Source organism: Salmo salar, chromosome ssa03, assembly GCF_905237065.1.
Source record: "Salmo salar chromosome ssa03, Ssal_v3.1, whole genome shotgun sequence".
NCBI lineage: Eukaryota > Metazoa > Chordata > Actinopteri > Salmoniformes > Salmonidae > Salmo > Salmo salar.
The window spans coordinates 48,435,549-48,452,862 of record NC_059444.1 but is presented as its reverse complement, the minus strand read 5'-3'; the positions used below and the strand labels follow the sequence as shown (position 1 = coordinate 48,452,862).

Sequence of the window (17,314 nt, the reverse complement as noted above, 5' to 3'; positions counted from 1 at the left end):
ACTTGCTTTCAGGTCAGTGTGTGAGGCATGTGCGTGTGTGTGTTTAAAGGTGTGTGTTATTAATAGTGTGTGTGACTTACGTAGCAGGTTCTGCTGCATGGAGTCCGATCGGTACAGACTCACGGTGCTCTTCTTGAAGACGTTCTTCAGGAGCTGTGCCCTCTCTGTCAGACTGCAATAAGACACACTCACACACGAGACAGAGAGAGACAAGAGAGAGAGAGAGAGAGAGAGAGAGCGTAAGCGCCACACAGAGCCCTTCAGTTAAACTTAACCACCCATACATCAAGCCCTCTCACGCCGAGTACTCCACAGGACCAGAGAAGAGAGACCAGCCAACTGCACTTCCTGCTGAGGAGAGACCATGTAGGGAGAGGAGGAAGGGGAGGATTCTGTGTTTGTTTGTGTGTGCTTGTAGTACCATCCTCGTGGGTACCAGAAATCCCCCAAAGTCCCCACAAGTATAGTAAAACAAGGGAAATTATCCCTTCTCCCCACACCCCCATAGGACAAAGGCTATTTTAAGGTTAGGGTTAGGGTTAAGGTAAGGTTTAGGGAAAACAGGATTTTGAATGGAAATAAATGTTAGGTCCCCAGAAGTTTAGTAAAAAATGTTGTGTGTGTGTGTGTGTGTGAGAGAGAGAATGAGAAAAAGAGAGAGGGAGAAAGAGAGAGAGATGGCATGTGTGGTTTGCGTGCATGTATGTATGTGTGTTTATATACTTGTGTGTGCATGTGAGAAAGGAACTGAGTGTATGTGTCTTCAGCTCCAGGGCCAGGGTCCTAGCCTGCTGGGCCCTGGACTGTGGCCAATGGGGAAGACTTTCAGCCGGCAGTAGATTTCACACTGATCTGATCCATGCTAATGAACTCCACGGGCCTTCGATGGGGTCCGGCCCCGGCTTACTGATACGAGCCCATTACTGTGTCCAAAATGGCACCCATTATCCAACATAGTGCACTACTTTTGACCAGAGCCCTGGTCAAAAGTAGTGCACAATATAGGGAATAGGGTGCCATTTGGGACTACCCCATCTCCGGGAGCTCAGCTCAAGATGCATGTCTTGAATACACTGAAGGTGCTACAGTACAGTACAGTACAACCTCTCGCCACAGACTTTCAGAGAGAAATAATAATATTCCAAGCAAAAAAATATATGGCAAATAGAAATCCAAGAAGGACAGTTTTATTGCTTCTTTAATCTGCACCACAACATAATTGCAAAAGGGTTTTCTAATGATCAATTAGCCTTTTAAAATGATAAACTTGGATTAGCTAACACAACGTGCCATTTGAACACAGGAGTGATGGTTGCTGATAATGGGCCTCTGTACTCCTATGTAGATATTCCAATAAAAATCTGCAATTTCCAGCTACAATAGTCATTTACAACATTAACAAAGTCTACACTGTATTTCTGTTCAATTTGATGTTATTTTAATGGACAAAAAAAGTGCTTTTCTTTCAAAAACAAGGACATTTCTAAGTAACTCCAAACTTTTGAATGGTAGTGTATGTATACATATTTATATATATATATATATATATAAATATATATATATATATATATGTGTGAACTCAGCAAAAAAAGAAACGTCCTTTTTTCAGGACCCTGTCTTTCAAAGATAATTCGTAAAAATCCAAATAACTTCACAGATCTTCATTGTAAAGGGTTTAAACACTGTTTCCCATGCTTGTTCAATGAGGCATAAACAATAAATGAACATGCACCTGTGGAACAGTCATTAAGACACTAACAGCTTACAGACGGTAGGCAATTAAGGTCACAGTTATGAAAACTTAGGACACTAAAGAGGCCTTTCTACTGACTCTGAAAAACACCAAAAGAAAGATGCCCAGGCTCCCTGCTCATCTGCGTGAATGTGCCTTAGATGTGGCCAGGGCAATAAATCGCAATGTCCGTACTGTGAGACACCTAAGACAACGCTACAGGGAGACAGGATGGACAGCTGATCGTCCTCGCAGTGGCAGACCACGTGTAACAACACCTGCACAGGATCGGTACATCCGAACATCACACCTGCGGGACAACTGCCCGAGTTACACCAGGAACGCACAATCCCTCCATCAGCAATAGGCTGAGAGAGGCTGGACTGAGGGCTTGTAGGCCTGTTGTAAGGCAGGTCCTCACCAGACATCACCCGCAACAATGTCGCCTATGGGCACAAACCCACCATCGCTGGACCAGACAGGACTGGCAAAAAGTGCTCTTCACTGACGAGTCACGGTTTTGTCTCACCAGGGGTGATGGTCGGATTCGCGTTTATTGTTGAAGGAATGAGTGTTACACCGAGGCCTGTACTCTGGAGCAGGATCGATTTGGAGGTGGAGGGTCCGTCATGGTCTGGGGCGGTGTGTCACAGCATCATCCAACTGAGCTTGTTGTCATTGCATGCAATCTCAAAGCTGTGCGTTACAGGGAAGACATCCTCCTCCCTCATGTGGTACCCTTCCTGCAGGCTCATCCTGACATGACCCTCCAGCATGACAATGCCACCAGCCATACTGCTCTTCTGTGTGTAATTTCCTGCGAGACAGGAATGTCAGTGTTCTGCCATGGCCACCAAAGAGCCTGGATCTTAATCCCATTGAGCACGTCTGGGACCTGTTGGATCAGAGGGTGAGGGCTAGGGCCATTCCCCCCAGAAATGTCTGGGAACTTGCAGGTGCCTTGGTGGAAGAGTGGGGTAACATCTCACAGCAAGAACAGGCAAATCTGGTGCAGTCCATGAGGAGGAGATGCACTGCAGTACTTAATGCAGCTGGTGGCCACACCAGATATAGACTGTTACTTTTGATTTTGACCCCTCCTTTGTTCAGGGACACATTATTCCATTTCTGTTAGTCACATGTCTGGAACTTGTTCAGTTTATGTCTCAGTTGTTGAATTTTGTTATGTTCATAGAAATATGATAAGTTTGCTGAAAATAAACGCAGTTGACAGTGAGAGGAAGTTTAGATATATTTGCAAAAAAAGATATGGAGGATTGGAAGAGATGCAGACAATTACATTGATGGAAGCCACAATCTATTTGCAATATTAAAGCTGATCTCCCCCTAAACAAAAAAGCATGGGTTACAATCTGGATGAATGGCCTGGAGTAGAATTCATAGAGCAGATAATATAAGGGTGGACTGTACCGTATGTGTACAGTAGGCAGACAGTAATTATGCCAAAATACTAACGATAGGGAAGCCAGGATAAATATTTGTGAATCCTCAAGGAGCAAATATAAGCTATACACTGTATAGCTTATATACGTTTAGAAGTTACAAACTGTATGACACTGTAAATCATGTGTTGTACATGCTGTGTAAGAAGAAATACTAAGATTATTCAGGAATGTATGATATTAAGAAAAGTAATTCAGATATCCTAGAGTAATGAGGCATTGTGAAGAATAAAACATGGCATGAGTCCTAAATAACACCATATTTCCTATTTAATTCAGTACTTTTGACCAGGACCAATAGGGCTCTGGTCAAAAGTAGTGCACTATATAGGGAAAGGGGTGCCATTTGGGACACACATAGGAAAAGAAGGAAGGTGAGAAAAGTGTCTGAGATGGTACAGTACCTCTTCCCGTGCACCACGGCTCCGGGGTCCTTGGACAAGGCTTCCAGCTCCTGTACCTCATCCACCAGGGTCTTAAAGTACACCTTCTTCAGACTGTTGGTCAAAAGGAGCAGACGTCACCAACAGGCATTCACAACCACAATTGAATACAACACTATTGAATATTATTATACAGCCATCTATAATTTATCCCAAACAACTACCTCTTCCCCTACTGTATTTATTTATTTAGCTCCTTTGCACCCCATTATTTCTATTTCTACTTTACACTTTCTTTCACTGCAAATCTACCATTCCAGTGTTTTACTTGCTATATTGTATTTACTTCGCCACCATGGCCTTTTTTGCCGTTACCTCCCTTATCTCACTTCAGTTGCTCACTTTGTATATAGACTTATTTTTCTACTATATTATTGACTGTATGTTTGCTATACTCCATGTGTAACTCTGTGTTGTTGTATGTGTCAAACTGCTTGCTTTATCATGGCCAGGTCGCAATTGTAAATGAGAACTTGTTCTCAACTTGCCTACCTGGTTAAATAAAGGTGAAATAAATAAAATAAATAAATAAAATATGTCTATGTACCCAACATCCCAAATCAGTCCATGAGGCTTTTCTCAAAAGTTTACATGGAATCTGAATAAATTCTGCATAAGACTATATACAGAGGCAAAGTACAGTAGATGCCAAGTACAGTGCCATCGTAAAGTATTCAGAGCTTTTTAAACATTTTGTTAGGTTACAGCCTATTCCAAAATAGATTACATTATTTTTTTCCCCTTATCAATCAACAGTCGTGGCCAAAAGTTTTGAGAATGACACAAATATGAATTTTCACAAAGTTTGCTGCTTCAGTGTCTTTAGATATTTTTGGCAGATGTTACTATGGAATACTGAAGTATAATTACAAGCATTTCACAAGTGTCAAAGGCTTTTATTGACAATTACATGAAGTTGATGCAAAGAGTCAATATTTGCAGTGTTGACCCTTCTTTTTCAAAACCTCTGCAATCTGCCCTGGCATGCTGTCAATTAACTTCTGGGCCACATCCTGACTGACGGCAGCCCATCCTTACATAATCAATGCTTGGAGTTTGTCAGAATTTGTGGGGTTTTGTTTGACCACCCGCCTCTTGAGGATTGACCACAAGTTCTCAATGGGATTAAGGTCTGGGGAGTTTCCTGGCCATGGACCCAAAATATGGATGTTTTGTTCCACGAGCCACTTAGTTATCACTTTTGCCTTATTGCAAGGTGCTCCATCATGCTGGAAAGGGCATGGTTCGTCACCAAACTGTTCCTGGATGGTTGGGAGAAGTTGCTCTCGGAGGATGTGTTGGTACCATTCTTTATTCATGGCTGTGTTCTTAGGCAAAATTGTGAGTGAGCACACTCCCTTGGCTGAGAAGCAACCCCACACATGAATGGTCTCAGGATGTTTTACTGTTGGCATGACATAGGACTGATGGTAGCGCTCACCTTGTCTTCTCCGGACAAGCTCTTTTCCGGATGCCCCAAACAATCGGAAAGGGGATTCATCAGAGAAAATGACTTTACCCCAGTCCTCACCAGTCCAATCCCTGTACCTTTTGCAGAATATCAGTCTGTCTCTGATGTTTTTCCTGGAGAGAAGTGGCTTCTTTGCTGCCCTTCTTGACACCAGGCCATCCTCCAAAAGTCTTCGCCTCACTGTGCGTGCAGATGCACTCACACCTGCCTGCTGCCATTCCTGAGCAAGCTCTGTACTGGTGGTGCCCCGATCCCGCAGCTGAATCAACTTTAGAAGACGGTCCTGGCGCTTGCTGGACTTTCTTGGGCGCCCTGAAGCCTTCTTCACAACAATTGAACCGCTCTCCTTGAAGTTCTTGATGATCCGATAAATGGTTGATTTAGATGCAATCTTACTGGCAGCAATATCCTTGCCTGTGAAGCCCTTTTCGTGCAAAGAAATGATGACGGCACGTGTTTCCTTGCAGGTAACCACGGTTGACAGAGGAAGAACAATCATTCCAAGCACCACCCTCCTTTTGAAGCTTCCAGTCTGTTATTCAAACTCAATCAGCATGACAGAGTGATCTCCAGCCTTGTCCTCATCAACACTCACACCTGTGTTAATGAGAGAATCACTGACATGATGTCAGCTGGTCCTTTTTGTGGCAGGGCTGAAATGCAGTGGACATTTTTGGGGGGATTCAGTTCATTTGCATGGCAAAGAGGGATTTTGCAATTAATTGCAATTCATCTGATCACTCTTCATAACATTCTGGAGTATATGCAAATTGCCATCATACAAACTGAGGCAGCAGACTTTGTGAAAATTAATATTTGTGCCATTCTCAAAACTTTTGGCCACGACTGTACACACAATACGCCATATTGACAAAGCAAAAACAGGTTTTTAGAAATGTTTGCGAATAAGAAAAAAACTTAAAAATGAAATATCACGTTTACATAAGTATTCAGGACCTTTACTAAGTACTTTGTTGAAGCACCTTTGGCAGCGATTACAGCCTCGAGTCTTCTTGGGTGTGACGCTACAAGCTTGGCACACCTGTATTTGGGTAGTTTCTCCCATTTTTCTCTGCAGATCCTCTCAAGCTCTGTCAGGTTGGATGGGTAGCGTTGCTGCACAGCTATTTTCAGGTCTCTCCTGATATGTTTTATCGGGTACCGGTTTTCATTGAGGATCTCTCTGTACTTTGCTCTGTTCATCTTTGCCTCAATCCTGACTAGTCTCCCAGTCCCTGCCGCTGAAAAACAACCCCACAGCATGAAGCTGCCACCACTATGCTTCATCGTACGGATGGTGCCAGGTTTCCTCCAGACTTGACGCTTGACATTCAGGCCAAAGAGTTCAATCAAGTTGTAGAAACATCTCAAGGATGATCAATGGAAACAGGATGCACCTGAGCTCAATTTTGAGTCTCATAGCAAAGGGTCTGAATACTTAATTAAGGATCGGCGTTCCGTCAACTGGACAGTTGTAAATCATGCAGTGCGTTATGTCAAGATCGCAGATTGTAAAGAAACAACAAATGTCGGGAAACATGTCTTATATCGGCTGAAAGCTTAAATTCTTGCTAATATAACTGCACTGTCCAATTTACAGTAGCTATTACTGTGAAAATATGCCATGCTATTGTTTGAGGAGAGCTCCTAACAACAAATCACTTTTTTCAATGCGATAGGTTTGATAAATTCACCTCTGAAGGTAAAATGTGTACTTACATTCTGAAATCCTGCTCTGATTTATCATCCAAAGGGTCCCAGAGATAACATTAAGTGTCGTTTTGTTAGATTAAATTATTTTTCAGATCCTAAAAAGGTCCATATAGCATGCACGATTGATTTTGTATTTCCACTCGTTCAATTTGCAAAGAAAGGAATCTGTGAAAATCTCACCCTTAACATTGTTTCAACGAGTCAAATCAAATTCATGTCTGTCGTAAAATGTAGCTACTAACCTTGTACGACAGCATGCCTTTTCATCTTGGACAAAAATTCTAAGGATATTCAGAGTTATGAAGTTATGAAAACGTATTGTTTCGCAAATGTTGAACTTATAATATGGCTACAAATACTTGGAAAGCTTAATCAAAGTCCAAGTATACAGATTTCACAATATTCTTGCAGAAAAATTTAATATGAATGCAAATGTCTCCTTCACGATTTTCCCAAATGTACCTGGGGACTTCACACTAAAAGTCTTGTTGTTCACTCATACCTCAAGTTATCCATCTGAAACTTTGCACATACACTGCTCCCATCTTCAAATCAAATCAAATCAAATGTATTTTTATATAGCCCTTCGTACATCAGCTGATATTCTCAAAGTGCTGTACAGAAACCCAGCCTAAAACCCCAAACAGCAAGCAAAGCATGTGAAAGAAGCACGGTGGCTAGGAAAAACTCCCTAGAAAGGCCAAAAACCTAGGAAGAAACCTAGAGAGGAACCAGGCTATGAGGGGTGGCCAGTCCTCTTCTGGCTGTGCAGGGTGGATATTATAACAGAACATAGTCAAGATGTTAAAATGTTCATAAATGACCAGCATGGTCAAATAATAATAATCATAGTAGTTGTCGAGGGTGCAACAAGCACGTCCGGTGAACAGGTCAGGGTTCCATAGCCGCAGGCAGAACAGTTGAAACTGGAGCAGCAGCACGGCCAGGTGGACTGGGGACAGCAAGGAGTCATCATACCAGGTAATCCTGAGGCATGGTCCTAGGGCTCAGGTCCTCCGAGAGAAAGGCAGAAAGAGAGAAAGAGAGAATTAGAGAGAGCATATTTAAATACACACAGGACACCGGATAAGACAAGAGAAATACTCCAGATGTAACAGACTGACCCTAGCCCCCCGACACATAAACTACTGCAGCATAAATACTGGAGGCTGAGACAAGAGGGATCAGAAGACACTGTGGCCCCATCCGATGATACCCCGGACAGGGCCAAACAGGCAGGATATAACCCCACCCACTTTGCCAAAGCACAGCCCCCACACCACTAGAGGGATGTCTCCAACCACCAACTTACCGTCCTAAGACAAGGCCGAGTATAGCCCACAACGATCTCCGCCACGGCACAACCCAAGGGGGGGGGCGCCAACCCAGACAGGAAGACCACGTCAGTGACTCAACCCACTCAAGTGACGCACCCCTCCCATGGACGGCATGGAAGAACACCAGTAAGCCAGTGACTCAGCCCCTGTAAAAGGGTTAGAGGCAGAGAATCCCAGTGGAAAGAGGGGAACCGGCAAGGCAGAGACAGCAAGGGCGGTTCGTTGCTCCAGCCTTTCCGTTCCTCTTCACACTCCTGGGCCAGACTATACTTAATCATAGGACCTACTGAAGAGATAAGTCTTCAGTAAAGACTTAAAGGTTGAGACTGAGTCTGCGTCTCTCACATTGGTAGGCAGACCATTCCATAAAAATGGAGCTCTATAGGAAAAAGCCCTACCTCCAGCCGTTTGCTTAGAAATTCTAGGGACAATTAGGAGGCCTGCGTCTTGTGACCGTAGCGTACGTGTAGGTATGTACGGCAGGACCAAATCGGAAAGATAGGTAGGAGCAAGCCCATGTAATGCTTTGTAGGTTAGCAGTAAAACCTTGAAATCAGCCCTTGCCTTAACAGGAAGCCAGTGTAGGGAGGCTAGCACTGGAGTAATATGATCAAATTTTTGGGTTCTAGTCAGGATTCTAGCAGCCGTATTTAGCACTAACTGAAGTTTATTTAGTGCTTTATCCGGGTAGCCGGAAAGTAGAGCATTGCAGTAGTCCAGCCTAGAAGTAACAAAAGCATGGATTAATTTTTCTGCGTCATTTTTGGACAGAACATTTCTGATTTTTGCAATGTTACGTAGATGGAAAAAAGCTGTCCTTGAAACAGTCTTGATATGTTCTTCAAAAGAGAGATCAGGGTCCAGAGTAACGCCGAAGTCCTTCACAGTTTTATTTGAGACGACTGTACAACCATCCAGATTAATTGTCAGATTCAACAGAAGATCTCTTTGTTTCTTGGGACCTAGAACAAGCATCTCTGTTTTGTCCGAGTTTAAAAGTAGAAAGTTTGCAGCCATTCACTTCTTTATGTCTGAAACACAGGCTTCTAGCGAGGGCAATTTTGGGGCTTCACCATGTTTCATTGAAATGTACAGCTGTGTGTCGTCCGCATAGCAGTGAAATTTAACATTATGTTTTCGAATGACATCCCCAAGAGGTAAAATATATAGTGAAAACAATAGTGGTCCTAAAACGGAACCTTGAGGAACACCGAAATTTACAATTGATTTGTCAGAAGACAAACCATTCACAGAGACAAACTGATATCTTTCCGACAGAAAAGATCTAAACCAGGCCAGAACTTGTCCATGTAGACCAATTTGGGTTTCCAATCTCTCCAAAAGAATGTGGTGATCGATGGTATCAAAAGCGGCACTAAGATCTAGGAGCACGAGGACAGATGCAGAGCCTCGGTCTGACGTCATTAAAAGGTCATTTACCACCTTCATAAGTGCAGTCTCAGTGTTATGATGGGGTCTAAAACCAGACTGAAGCGTTTCGTATACATTGTTTGTCTTCAGGAAGGCAGTGAGTTGCTGTGCAACAGCTTTTTCTAAATTTTTTGAGAGGAATGGAAGATTCGATATAGGCCGATAGTTTTTTATAATTTCTGGATCAAGATTCGGCTTTTTCAAGAGAGGCTTTATTACTGCCACTTTTAGTGAGCTTGGTACAAATCCGGTGGATAGAGAGCCGTTTATTATGTTCAACATAGGAGGGCCAAGCACAGGAAGCAGCTCTTTCAGTAGTTTAGTTGGAATAGGGTCCAGTATGCAGCTTGAAGGTTTGGAGGCCATGATTATTTTCATCATTGCGTCAAGAGATATAGTACTAAAACACTTTAATATCTCCCTTGATCCTAGGTCCTGGCAGAGTTGTGTAGACTCAGGACAATGGAGCTTTGGAGGAATACCCAGATTTAAAGAGGAGTCTGTAATTTGCTTTCTAATGATCATGATCTTTTCCTCAAAGAAGTTCATAAATGTATTACTGCTGAAGTGAAAGCCATCCTCCATTTGCGAAGGCTGCTTTTTAGTTAGCTTTGCGACAGTATCAAAAAGAAATTTCGGATTGTTCTTATTTTCCTCAATTAAGTTGGAAAAATAGGATGATCGAGCAGCAGTAAGGGCTCTTCGATACTGCACGGTTCTGTCTTTCCAAGCTAGTCGGAAGACTTCCAGTTTGGTGTGGCGCCATTTCCGTTCCAATTTTCTGGAAGCTTGCTTCAGAGCTCGTGTATTTTCTGTATACCAGGGAGCTAGTTTCTTATGACAGATGTTTTTAGTTTTTAGGGGTGCAACTGCATCTAGGGTATTGCGCAAGGTTAAATTGAGTTCCTCGGTTAGGTGGTTAACTGATTTTTGTCCTCTGACGTCCTTGTGGACACTATTGGAATTACAACCAGAGTGATGAGAATTATAGAATTATGACCTTTCTCTTACATTTAGAATTATGACCTTTCTCTTGCATTTCAAAGATGGTGGTAGAAAAAGACTGGTTGGTTTTTTCTTTGTATTTTCTTCTACTAGATCTATTGTGTTATATTCTCCTACATTCAATTCACTTTTCCACAAACTTCAAAGTGTTTCCTTTCAAATGGTACCAAGAATATGCATATCCTTGCTACAGGGCCTGAGCTATAGGCAGTTAGATTTGGGTATGTCATTTAGGTGAAAATTAAAAAAAAGTGGGCTATCCCTTTAAGTAAATAAGGTATTTCTGTTTAAAAATGTATATAAATTAGCAAACATTTCTAAAAACCTGTTTTCACTTTGTCATTATGGGGTATTGTGTGTAGATTGCTGAGAATTTTTATTTATTTAATACATTTTAGAATAAGGCTGGGTCTGAATACTTTACGAAAGGAACTGTATGTAAAAACCCTATTAGCTTAATTTGCCAGTTGTCTGTAAAAAATTGTATCTGCTGCGAGTTGAATTCCTTTGGCTTTCCCAGGACTATGAGGCTGATTAAGATTGAGATCCCTATACTTAATTCAATGAATGATTTAAGACTGAGTTGTACACATTTATCTATACATTGAATCGGTCAGTATCTCTTGCTGTAAATCAAATAACTATAAATATTACAAACTTCAGAATTTGTTATGAATCAAACACTATAAATGTTACACCATAGATATCCTATAAATCCTCATAAATATAAATTGCTTGTATATATAACTTAATATTATAAATGTTTTTCTACACTGAGTATACAAAACATTACTCTTTCCCTGTCATAGACTGACCAGGTGAAAGCTATGATACCTTATTGATGTAACTGGTTAAATCCACTTCAATCAGTGTAGATGAAGGGGAGAAGACAGGTTAAAGAAGGATTTTTAAGCCTTGAGACAATTGAAACATGGATGGTGTATGACTGCCATTCAGAGGGTGAATGGGCAAGACAAAATATTTAAGTGCCTTTGAACAGGGTATGGTAGTAGGTGCCAGGCGCACCGGTTTGTGTCAAGAACTGCAGATCTTGCAGGTTTTTCATGCTCAACAGTTTCCTGTGTGTATCAAGAATGGTCCACCACCAAAAGGACATCCAGCCAATTCGAAACAACTGTGGGAAGCAATGGAGTCAACATGCGCCAGCATCCCAGCGGAACGCTTTCAACACCTTGTAGAGCACATGCCAGACGAATTGGGGTGCAACTCAGTATTAGGAAGATGTTCCTAATGTTTGGTATACTCAGTGTACAGTTGAAGTCGGAAGTTTACATACATCTTAGCCAAATACATTTAAACTCAGCTCCTCACAATTCCTGACATTTAATCGGAGTAGAAATTCCCTGTCTTAGGTCAGTTAGGATCACTACTTTATTTTAAGAATGTGAAATGTCAGAATAATAGTAGACAGAATGATTTACTTCAGCTTTTATTTCTTTCATCACATTCCCAGTGGGTCAGAAGTTTACATACACTCAATTAGTATTTGGTAGCATTGCCTTTAAATTGTTTAACTTGGGTAAAACGTTTCGGGTAGCCTTCCACAAGCTTCCCACAATAAATTGGGTGAATTTTGGCCCATTCCTCCTGACAGAGCTGGTGCAACTGAGTCAGGTTTGTAGGCCTCCTTGCTCGCACACATTTCTTCAGTTCTGTCCAAAAATATTCTATAGGATTGAGGTCAGGGCTTTGTGATGGCCACTCCAATACCTTGACTTTGTTGTCCTTAAGCCATTTTGCCACAACTTTGGAAGTATGCTTGGGGTCATTGTCCATTTGGAAGACCCATTTCCGACCAAGCTTTAAATTCCTGACTGATGTCTTGAGATGTTGCTTCAATATATCCACAGAATTTTCCTGCCTCATGATGCCATCTATTTTGTGAAGTGCACCAGTCCCTCCTGCAGCAAAGCAACCCGCACAACATGATGCTGCCACCTCCGTGCTTCACGGTTGGGATGGTGTTCTTTGGCTTGCAAGCCACCCACTTTTTCCTCCAAACATAATAATGGTCATTATGGCCAAACAATTCTATTTTTGTTTCATCAGACCAGAGGATATTTCTCCAAAATGTATGATCTTTGTCCCCATGTGCAGTTGCAAACCGTAGTCTGGCTTTTTTATGGCGGTTTTGGAGCAGTGGCTTCTTCCTTGCTGAGCGGCCTTTCAGGTTATGTCGATATAGGACTCATTTTACTGTAGATATAGATTATTTTGTACCTGTTTCCTCCAGCATCTTCACAAGGTCCTTTGCTTTTGTTCTGGGATTGATTTGCACTTTTTGCACCAAAGTACGTTCATCTCTAGGAGACAGAACATGTCTCCTTCCTGAGTGGTATGACGGCTGCGTGGTCCCATGGCGTTTATACTTCCGTACTATTGTTTGTACAGATGAACGTGGTACCTTCAGGCGTTTGGAGATTGCTCCCAAGGATGAACCAGACTTGTGAAGGTCTACAATTTTTTTTCTGAGGTCTTGGCTGATTTTGTTTGATTTTCCCATGATGTCAAGCAAAAATGCACTGAGTTTGAAGCTAGGCCTTGAAATACATCCACATGTACACCTCCAATTGACTCAAATGATGTCAATTAGTCTATCAGAAGCTTCTAAAGCCATTGAATAATTTTCTGGAATTTTCTAAGCTGTTTAACGGCACAGTCAACTTAGTGTATGTAAACTGGAATTTTGATACAGTGAATTATAAGTGAAATAATCTGACTAAACAATTGTTGGAAAAGGTACTTGTGTCATGCACAAAGTAGATGTCCTAACTGTCACTCCCTGACCTTAGAGAGCCTTTTTATTCTCTATTTTGGTTAGGTCAGGATGTGACTAGGGTGGGTACTCAAGTGTTTTGTATTTCTATGTTGGCCTGGTATGGTTCCCAATCAGAGGCAGCTGTCTATCGTTGTCTCTGATTGGGGATCATATTTAGGCAGCCTTTTCCCACCTGTTGTTTGTGGGATCTTGTTTTTTGTATTCTTGCTGTTGAGCCCTACAAGGCTGTACGTTTCATTGGTTTCTCTTTCTTGTTTTGTTGCTGGTTATCATTAATAAATATGATTAACCTACCCCACGCTGCATCTTGGTCCGACCATCTTTACAATGACATTCGTAACAGAAGATCCCACCACCCACGAACCAAGCAAAGTGCTCAGGAGGAGCAGGGATCCTGGGCCTGGGAGGAAAGCCAGGAGTGGAGGACATCCTGGACGTGGGACGAAGTCATGGCAGGAGACAGAAGCGGGGAGCAACAACGACGACACCGGGGTTCGCAGCCACGATGGAAGCTCGAGAGGCAGCCTCCAAAAAAAATTGGGGAGGGGGCACACAGGTTGGTCAGCGGAGCCGAGGTGTGAACCAGAGCCAGTCCACACGGGGTGGTCGGCGGAGCCAAGGTGTGAAACAGAGCCAGTCTGGGAGAGGAAGGTGAACTTGGAGGGGCGTGAAGGGAGTGAATCAGAGACAGTTAAAGAGTTGATGGGAAAATTGGAGGAGAGAGTTATGAGAGGGCTGTTGTGTTGGTGCATGAGGCACGACATTCGCCCTAAGGAGCGTGTCCTCAGTTTAATGCCACCTGAGTCAGCTCTCCGTACTCATCCTGAGGAGCGTGCTAGCCGTCTGGTGAAGACTGTGCCGGCCCCACACACCAGGTCTCCAGTACGCCTCCCCAGCCCTGCACGTCCTGTGCCAGCTCTCCGCATTCCCTTTGAGGAGCGTGTTATTGTTCCGGTACAATGTGTGCCGGTTCTACGCACCGTGTCTCCAGTGCGCCTCCACAGCCTGGTATGTCCTGTGCCAGCTCCGCGCACTTGCCGTGCAAAGGTTGTCATCTGTCCAGGACACGTTGTGCCAGCTCTACGCTCCAGACCTCCAGTGCGCCTCCACAGCCCGGTACGTCCTGTGCCAGCTCCACGCACCAGGCCTCCTATGCGTCTCCCCAGCCTGGTACGTCCTGTGCCAGCTCCACGCACCAGGCCGCCTGTGCGTCTCCCCAGCCCGGTACGTCCTGTGCCGGCTCTACGCTCCAGGTCTCCTGTGCGTCTCCCCAGCCCGGTACGTCCTGTGCCAGCGACGGTCTGCGGTCCAGAGCCTCCAGCGACAGTCTGCGGTCCAGAGCCTCCAGCGACAGTCTGCGGTCCAGAGCCTCCAGCGACAGTCTGCGGTCCAGAGCCTCCAGCGACAGTCTGCGGTCCAGAGCCTCCAGCGACAGTCTGCGGTCCAGAGCCTCCAGCGACAGTCTGCGGTCCAGAGCCTCCAGCGACAGTCTGTGGTCCAGAGCCTCCAGCGACAGTCTGCGGTCCAGAGCCTCCAGCGACAGTCTGCGGTCCAGAGCCTCCAGCGACAGTCTGCGGCCCAGAGCCTCCAGCGACAGTCTGCGGCCCAGAGCCTCCAGCGACAGTCTGCGGTCCAGAGCCTCCAGCGACATTCCCCGGTCCGGAGCCTCCAGCGACATTCCCCGGTCCGGAGCCTCCAGCGACGGTCCCCGGTCCGGAGCCTCCAGCGGGGGTTCCCAGTCCGGAGCCTCCAGCGGGGGTTCCCAGTCCGGAGCCTCCAGCGGGGGTTCCCAGTCCGGAGCCTCCGGTGAAGATCCACGGTCCGGAGTCCCAGGCGGCAATCTACGGTCCGGTTCCTCCGGCGACGATCCACGGTCCGGTTCCTCCGGCGACGATCCACGGTCCGGTTCCTCCGGCGACGATCCACGGTCCGGTTCCTCCGGTGACGATCCACGGTCCGGAGCCTCCGGCGACAATCCACGGTCCGGTTCCACAGAAGCGGAGGGATCCGCGAGCGGAGCGGGGTCTACGTCCCGAACCGGAGCCGCCACCGAGGCTATATGCCCACCCGGACCCTCCCGCATAGAGTCAGGTTTTGCAGCCGGAGTCCGCACCTTTGGGGGGGTACATTTCCGAATTCAACTGTATATGTAAATGTGTTAAACTGCATGTGATCTATTTGTGATCTAAGAAGTTTCCCTAGAAAAGTGTCCTAAAGCAGGACATGGAGGTGCGTGGAGGGGATCTCACACTTTGTAGGTCATGTCAAAGACCAGGGAGGTGAGAGTGATAAAGACCAGGCCCATCCAGAAGACTCCCCAACTGAACATCATGTCCACCTGAGACACACATGTACACACACACACACAGAACAACAGGAACACATTCCTTGGGTCATTGCAAACAAAATAGTTTGTGAAGCAGTAAAGGAGGTCCTCAGCAGAAAATAAAAGGGTCAGCTTGCTTTAGGCATTTCTATTACATAAAATGGCATTTCTAAACAATAAAAGGATGAGTCAACCTAATTTGACCATAGTTGGTAATCCACCATGACTAAATGACACTCATGTTGTTTTGGTTTCAACTATGATCCTTAGAACCCCCTAGGGCTGAGGAAGTAGCTTTGTGTAATTAGTTACTGTGGTGTCCTTTACTATGCTAGTTAGTACTGTAGTGTCCTTTACTATGGTAGTCAGTCAGTACTGTCGTATCCTTTACACTCTTTAATGAGGTCATTCCAAACGACACAAATGGGAAGTATATCCAAACCCCTTATTCCAAGTATTCCCTATCAGTGAAGGAACCTTGGGTACAGCACCCGCTGTCTCGAAAAGCCAACTGACATTTTCTATTTTACCCTTATTTTATTAGGTAAGTTGACTGAGAACACATTCTCATTTACAGCAATGACCTGGGGAATAGTTACAGGGGAGAAGAATGAGCCACTTGGAAGCTTTAACTCCTGAGGTGCTGACCTCTTGCACCTTCTGTAACCACTGTGATTATTATTTGACCCTGCTGGTCATCTATGAACATCTTGAAGAACAATCTGGCCTTAATGGCCATGTACTCTTACAATCTCCACCCGGCACAGCCATAAGAGGACTGGCCACCCCTGGTTCCACTCTAGGTTTATTCCTAGGTTCCCGTCTTTCTAGCCACCATGCTTCTACATCTGCATTGCTTGCTCTTTGGGGTTTTAGTCTGGGTTTCTGTATAAGCACTTTGTGACAACTGCTGATGTAAAAAGGGCCTTATAAATTTTTTTTTATTGATTGATTGATTGACTGGGTAAAGCTCCATGTCTGACTAGGAAAAGGCATTAGACACACACCATACCAGTGGAGAGGGGGATGGAGTAGGATGTATTGTAGCTGACCTCAGACAAAGATAAGGTCAGTTTTGCGTTCAACCCTCCAATGATTAAGGTGAGCATGTAGCTAATCCTAGATCTGTGCCAACTTCTAGCCAGAGGGGAGGAAATACAGTAGGATACACTTATTCACCCTTGTCATCACATTTTCGAGAGAAACATGAGAAGGGCAGAGCAGCTACACATGAAAGTCCACTGATGTAAGTTCTAAAGGTAGTCTTTCCATGCATTGACCTATAAAAAGATGTCGGTCAACTACAGCTGTGTATGTGTATCATTGGAACCATTGCCCTTCATGCTCGTTGACTTGCAGTAGTAAGGACAGCCAACAGAGAGAAAGAGCTATTTGTTATGCTATATAACCTTCAAATAATAAACACTGTCCCAATGTTTTTGTGTGCAGTATATTCTAAATGCTCTCATTGTCTACAGAGTGCCAAGATAAATCCACAGATGAGATACATGAGATAACCAAGGCCAAGATGGAACCATATTTTCTATTTAGTGCACTACTTTTGACCAGAGCCCTATAGAGCTCTGATCACAA

General features: G+C 44.2%; 1 protein-coding gene across 2 annotated transcripts in view; it reads right to left on the bottom strand.

The window, feature by feature from the left end:
- LOC106600634 (phospholipid-transporting ATPase IA) overlaps positions 1-17,314 on the bottom strand; it is a 180,680-nt gene that overhangs the window by 2,496 nt on the left and 160,870 nt on the right. Inside the window, exons 15-16 of one of the 2 annotated variants that reach the window (XR_006769146.1) lie at positions 3,600-3,692; positions 81-172 (exon numbers count right to left, since the gene is read on the bottom strand). Coding sequence is in view for 1 of the 2 variants with exons in the window: in XM_014192136.2 (XP_014047611.1) it covers positions 7,795-7,836 (42 nt within the window). In the remaining variant the exon portion in view is untranslated. Of the gene's footprint in view, positions 1-80; positions 173-3,599; positions 3,693-7,759; positions 7,837-17,314 lie in introns of those variants that run through there. The other variant, XM_014192136.2, reaches the window with a different exon arrangement.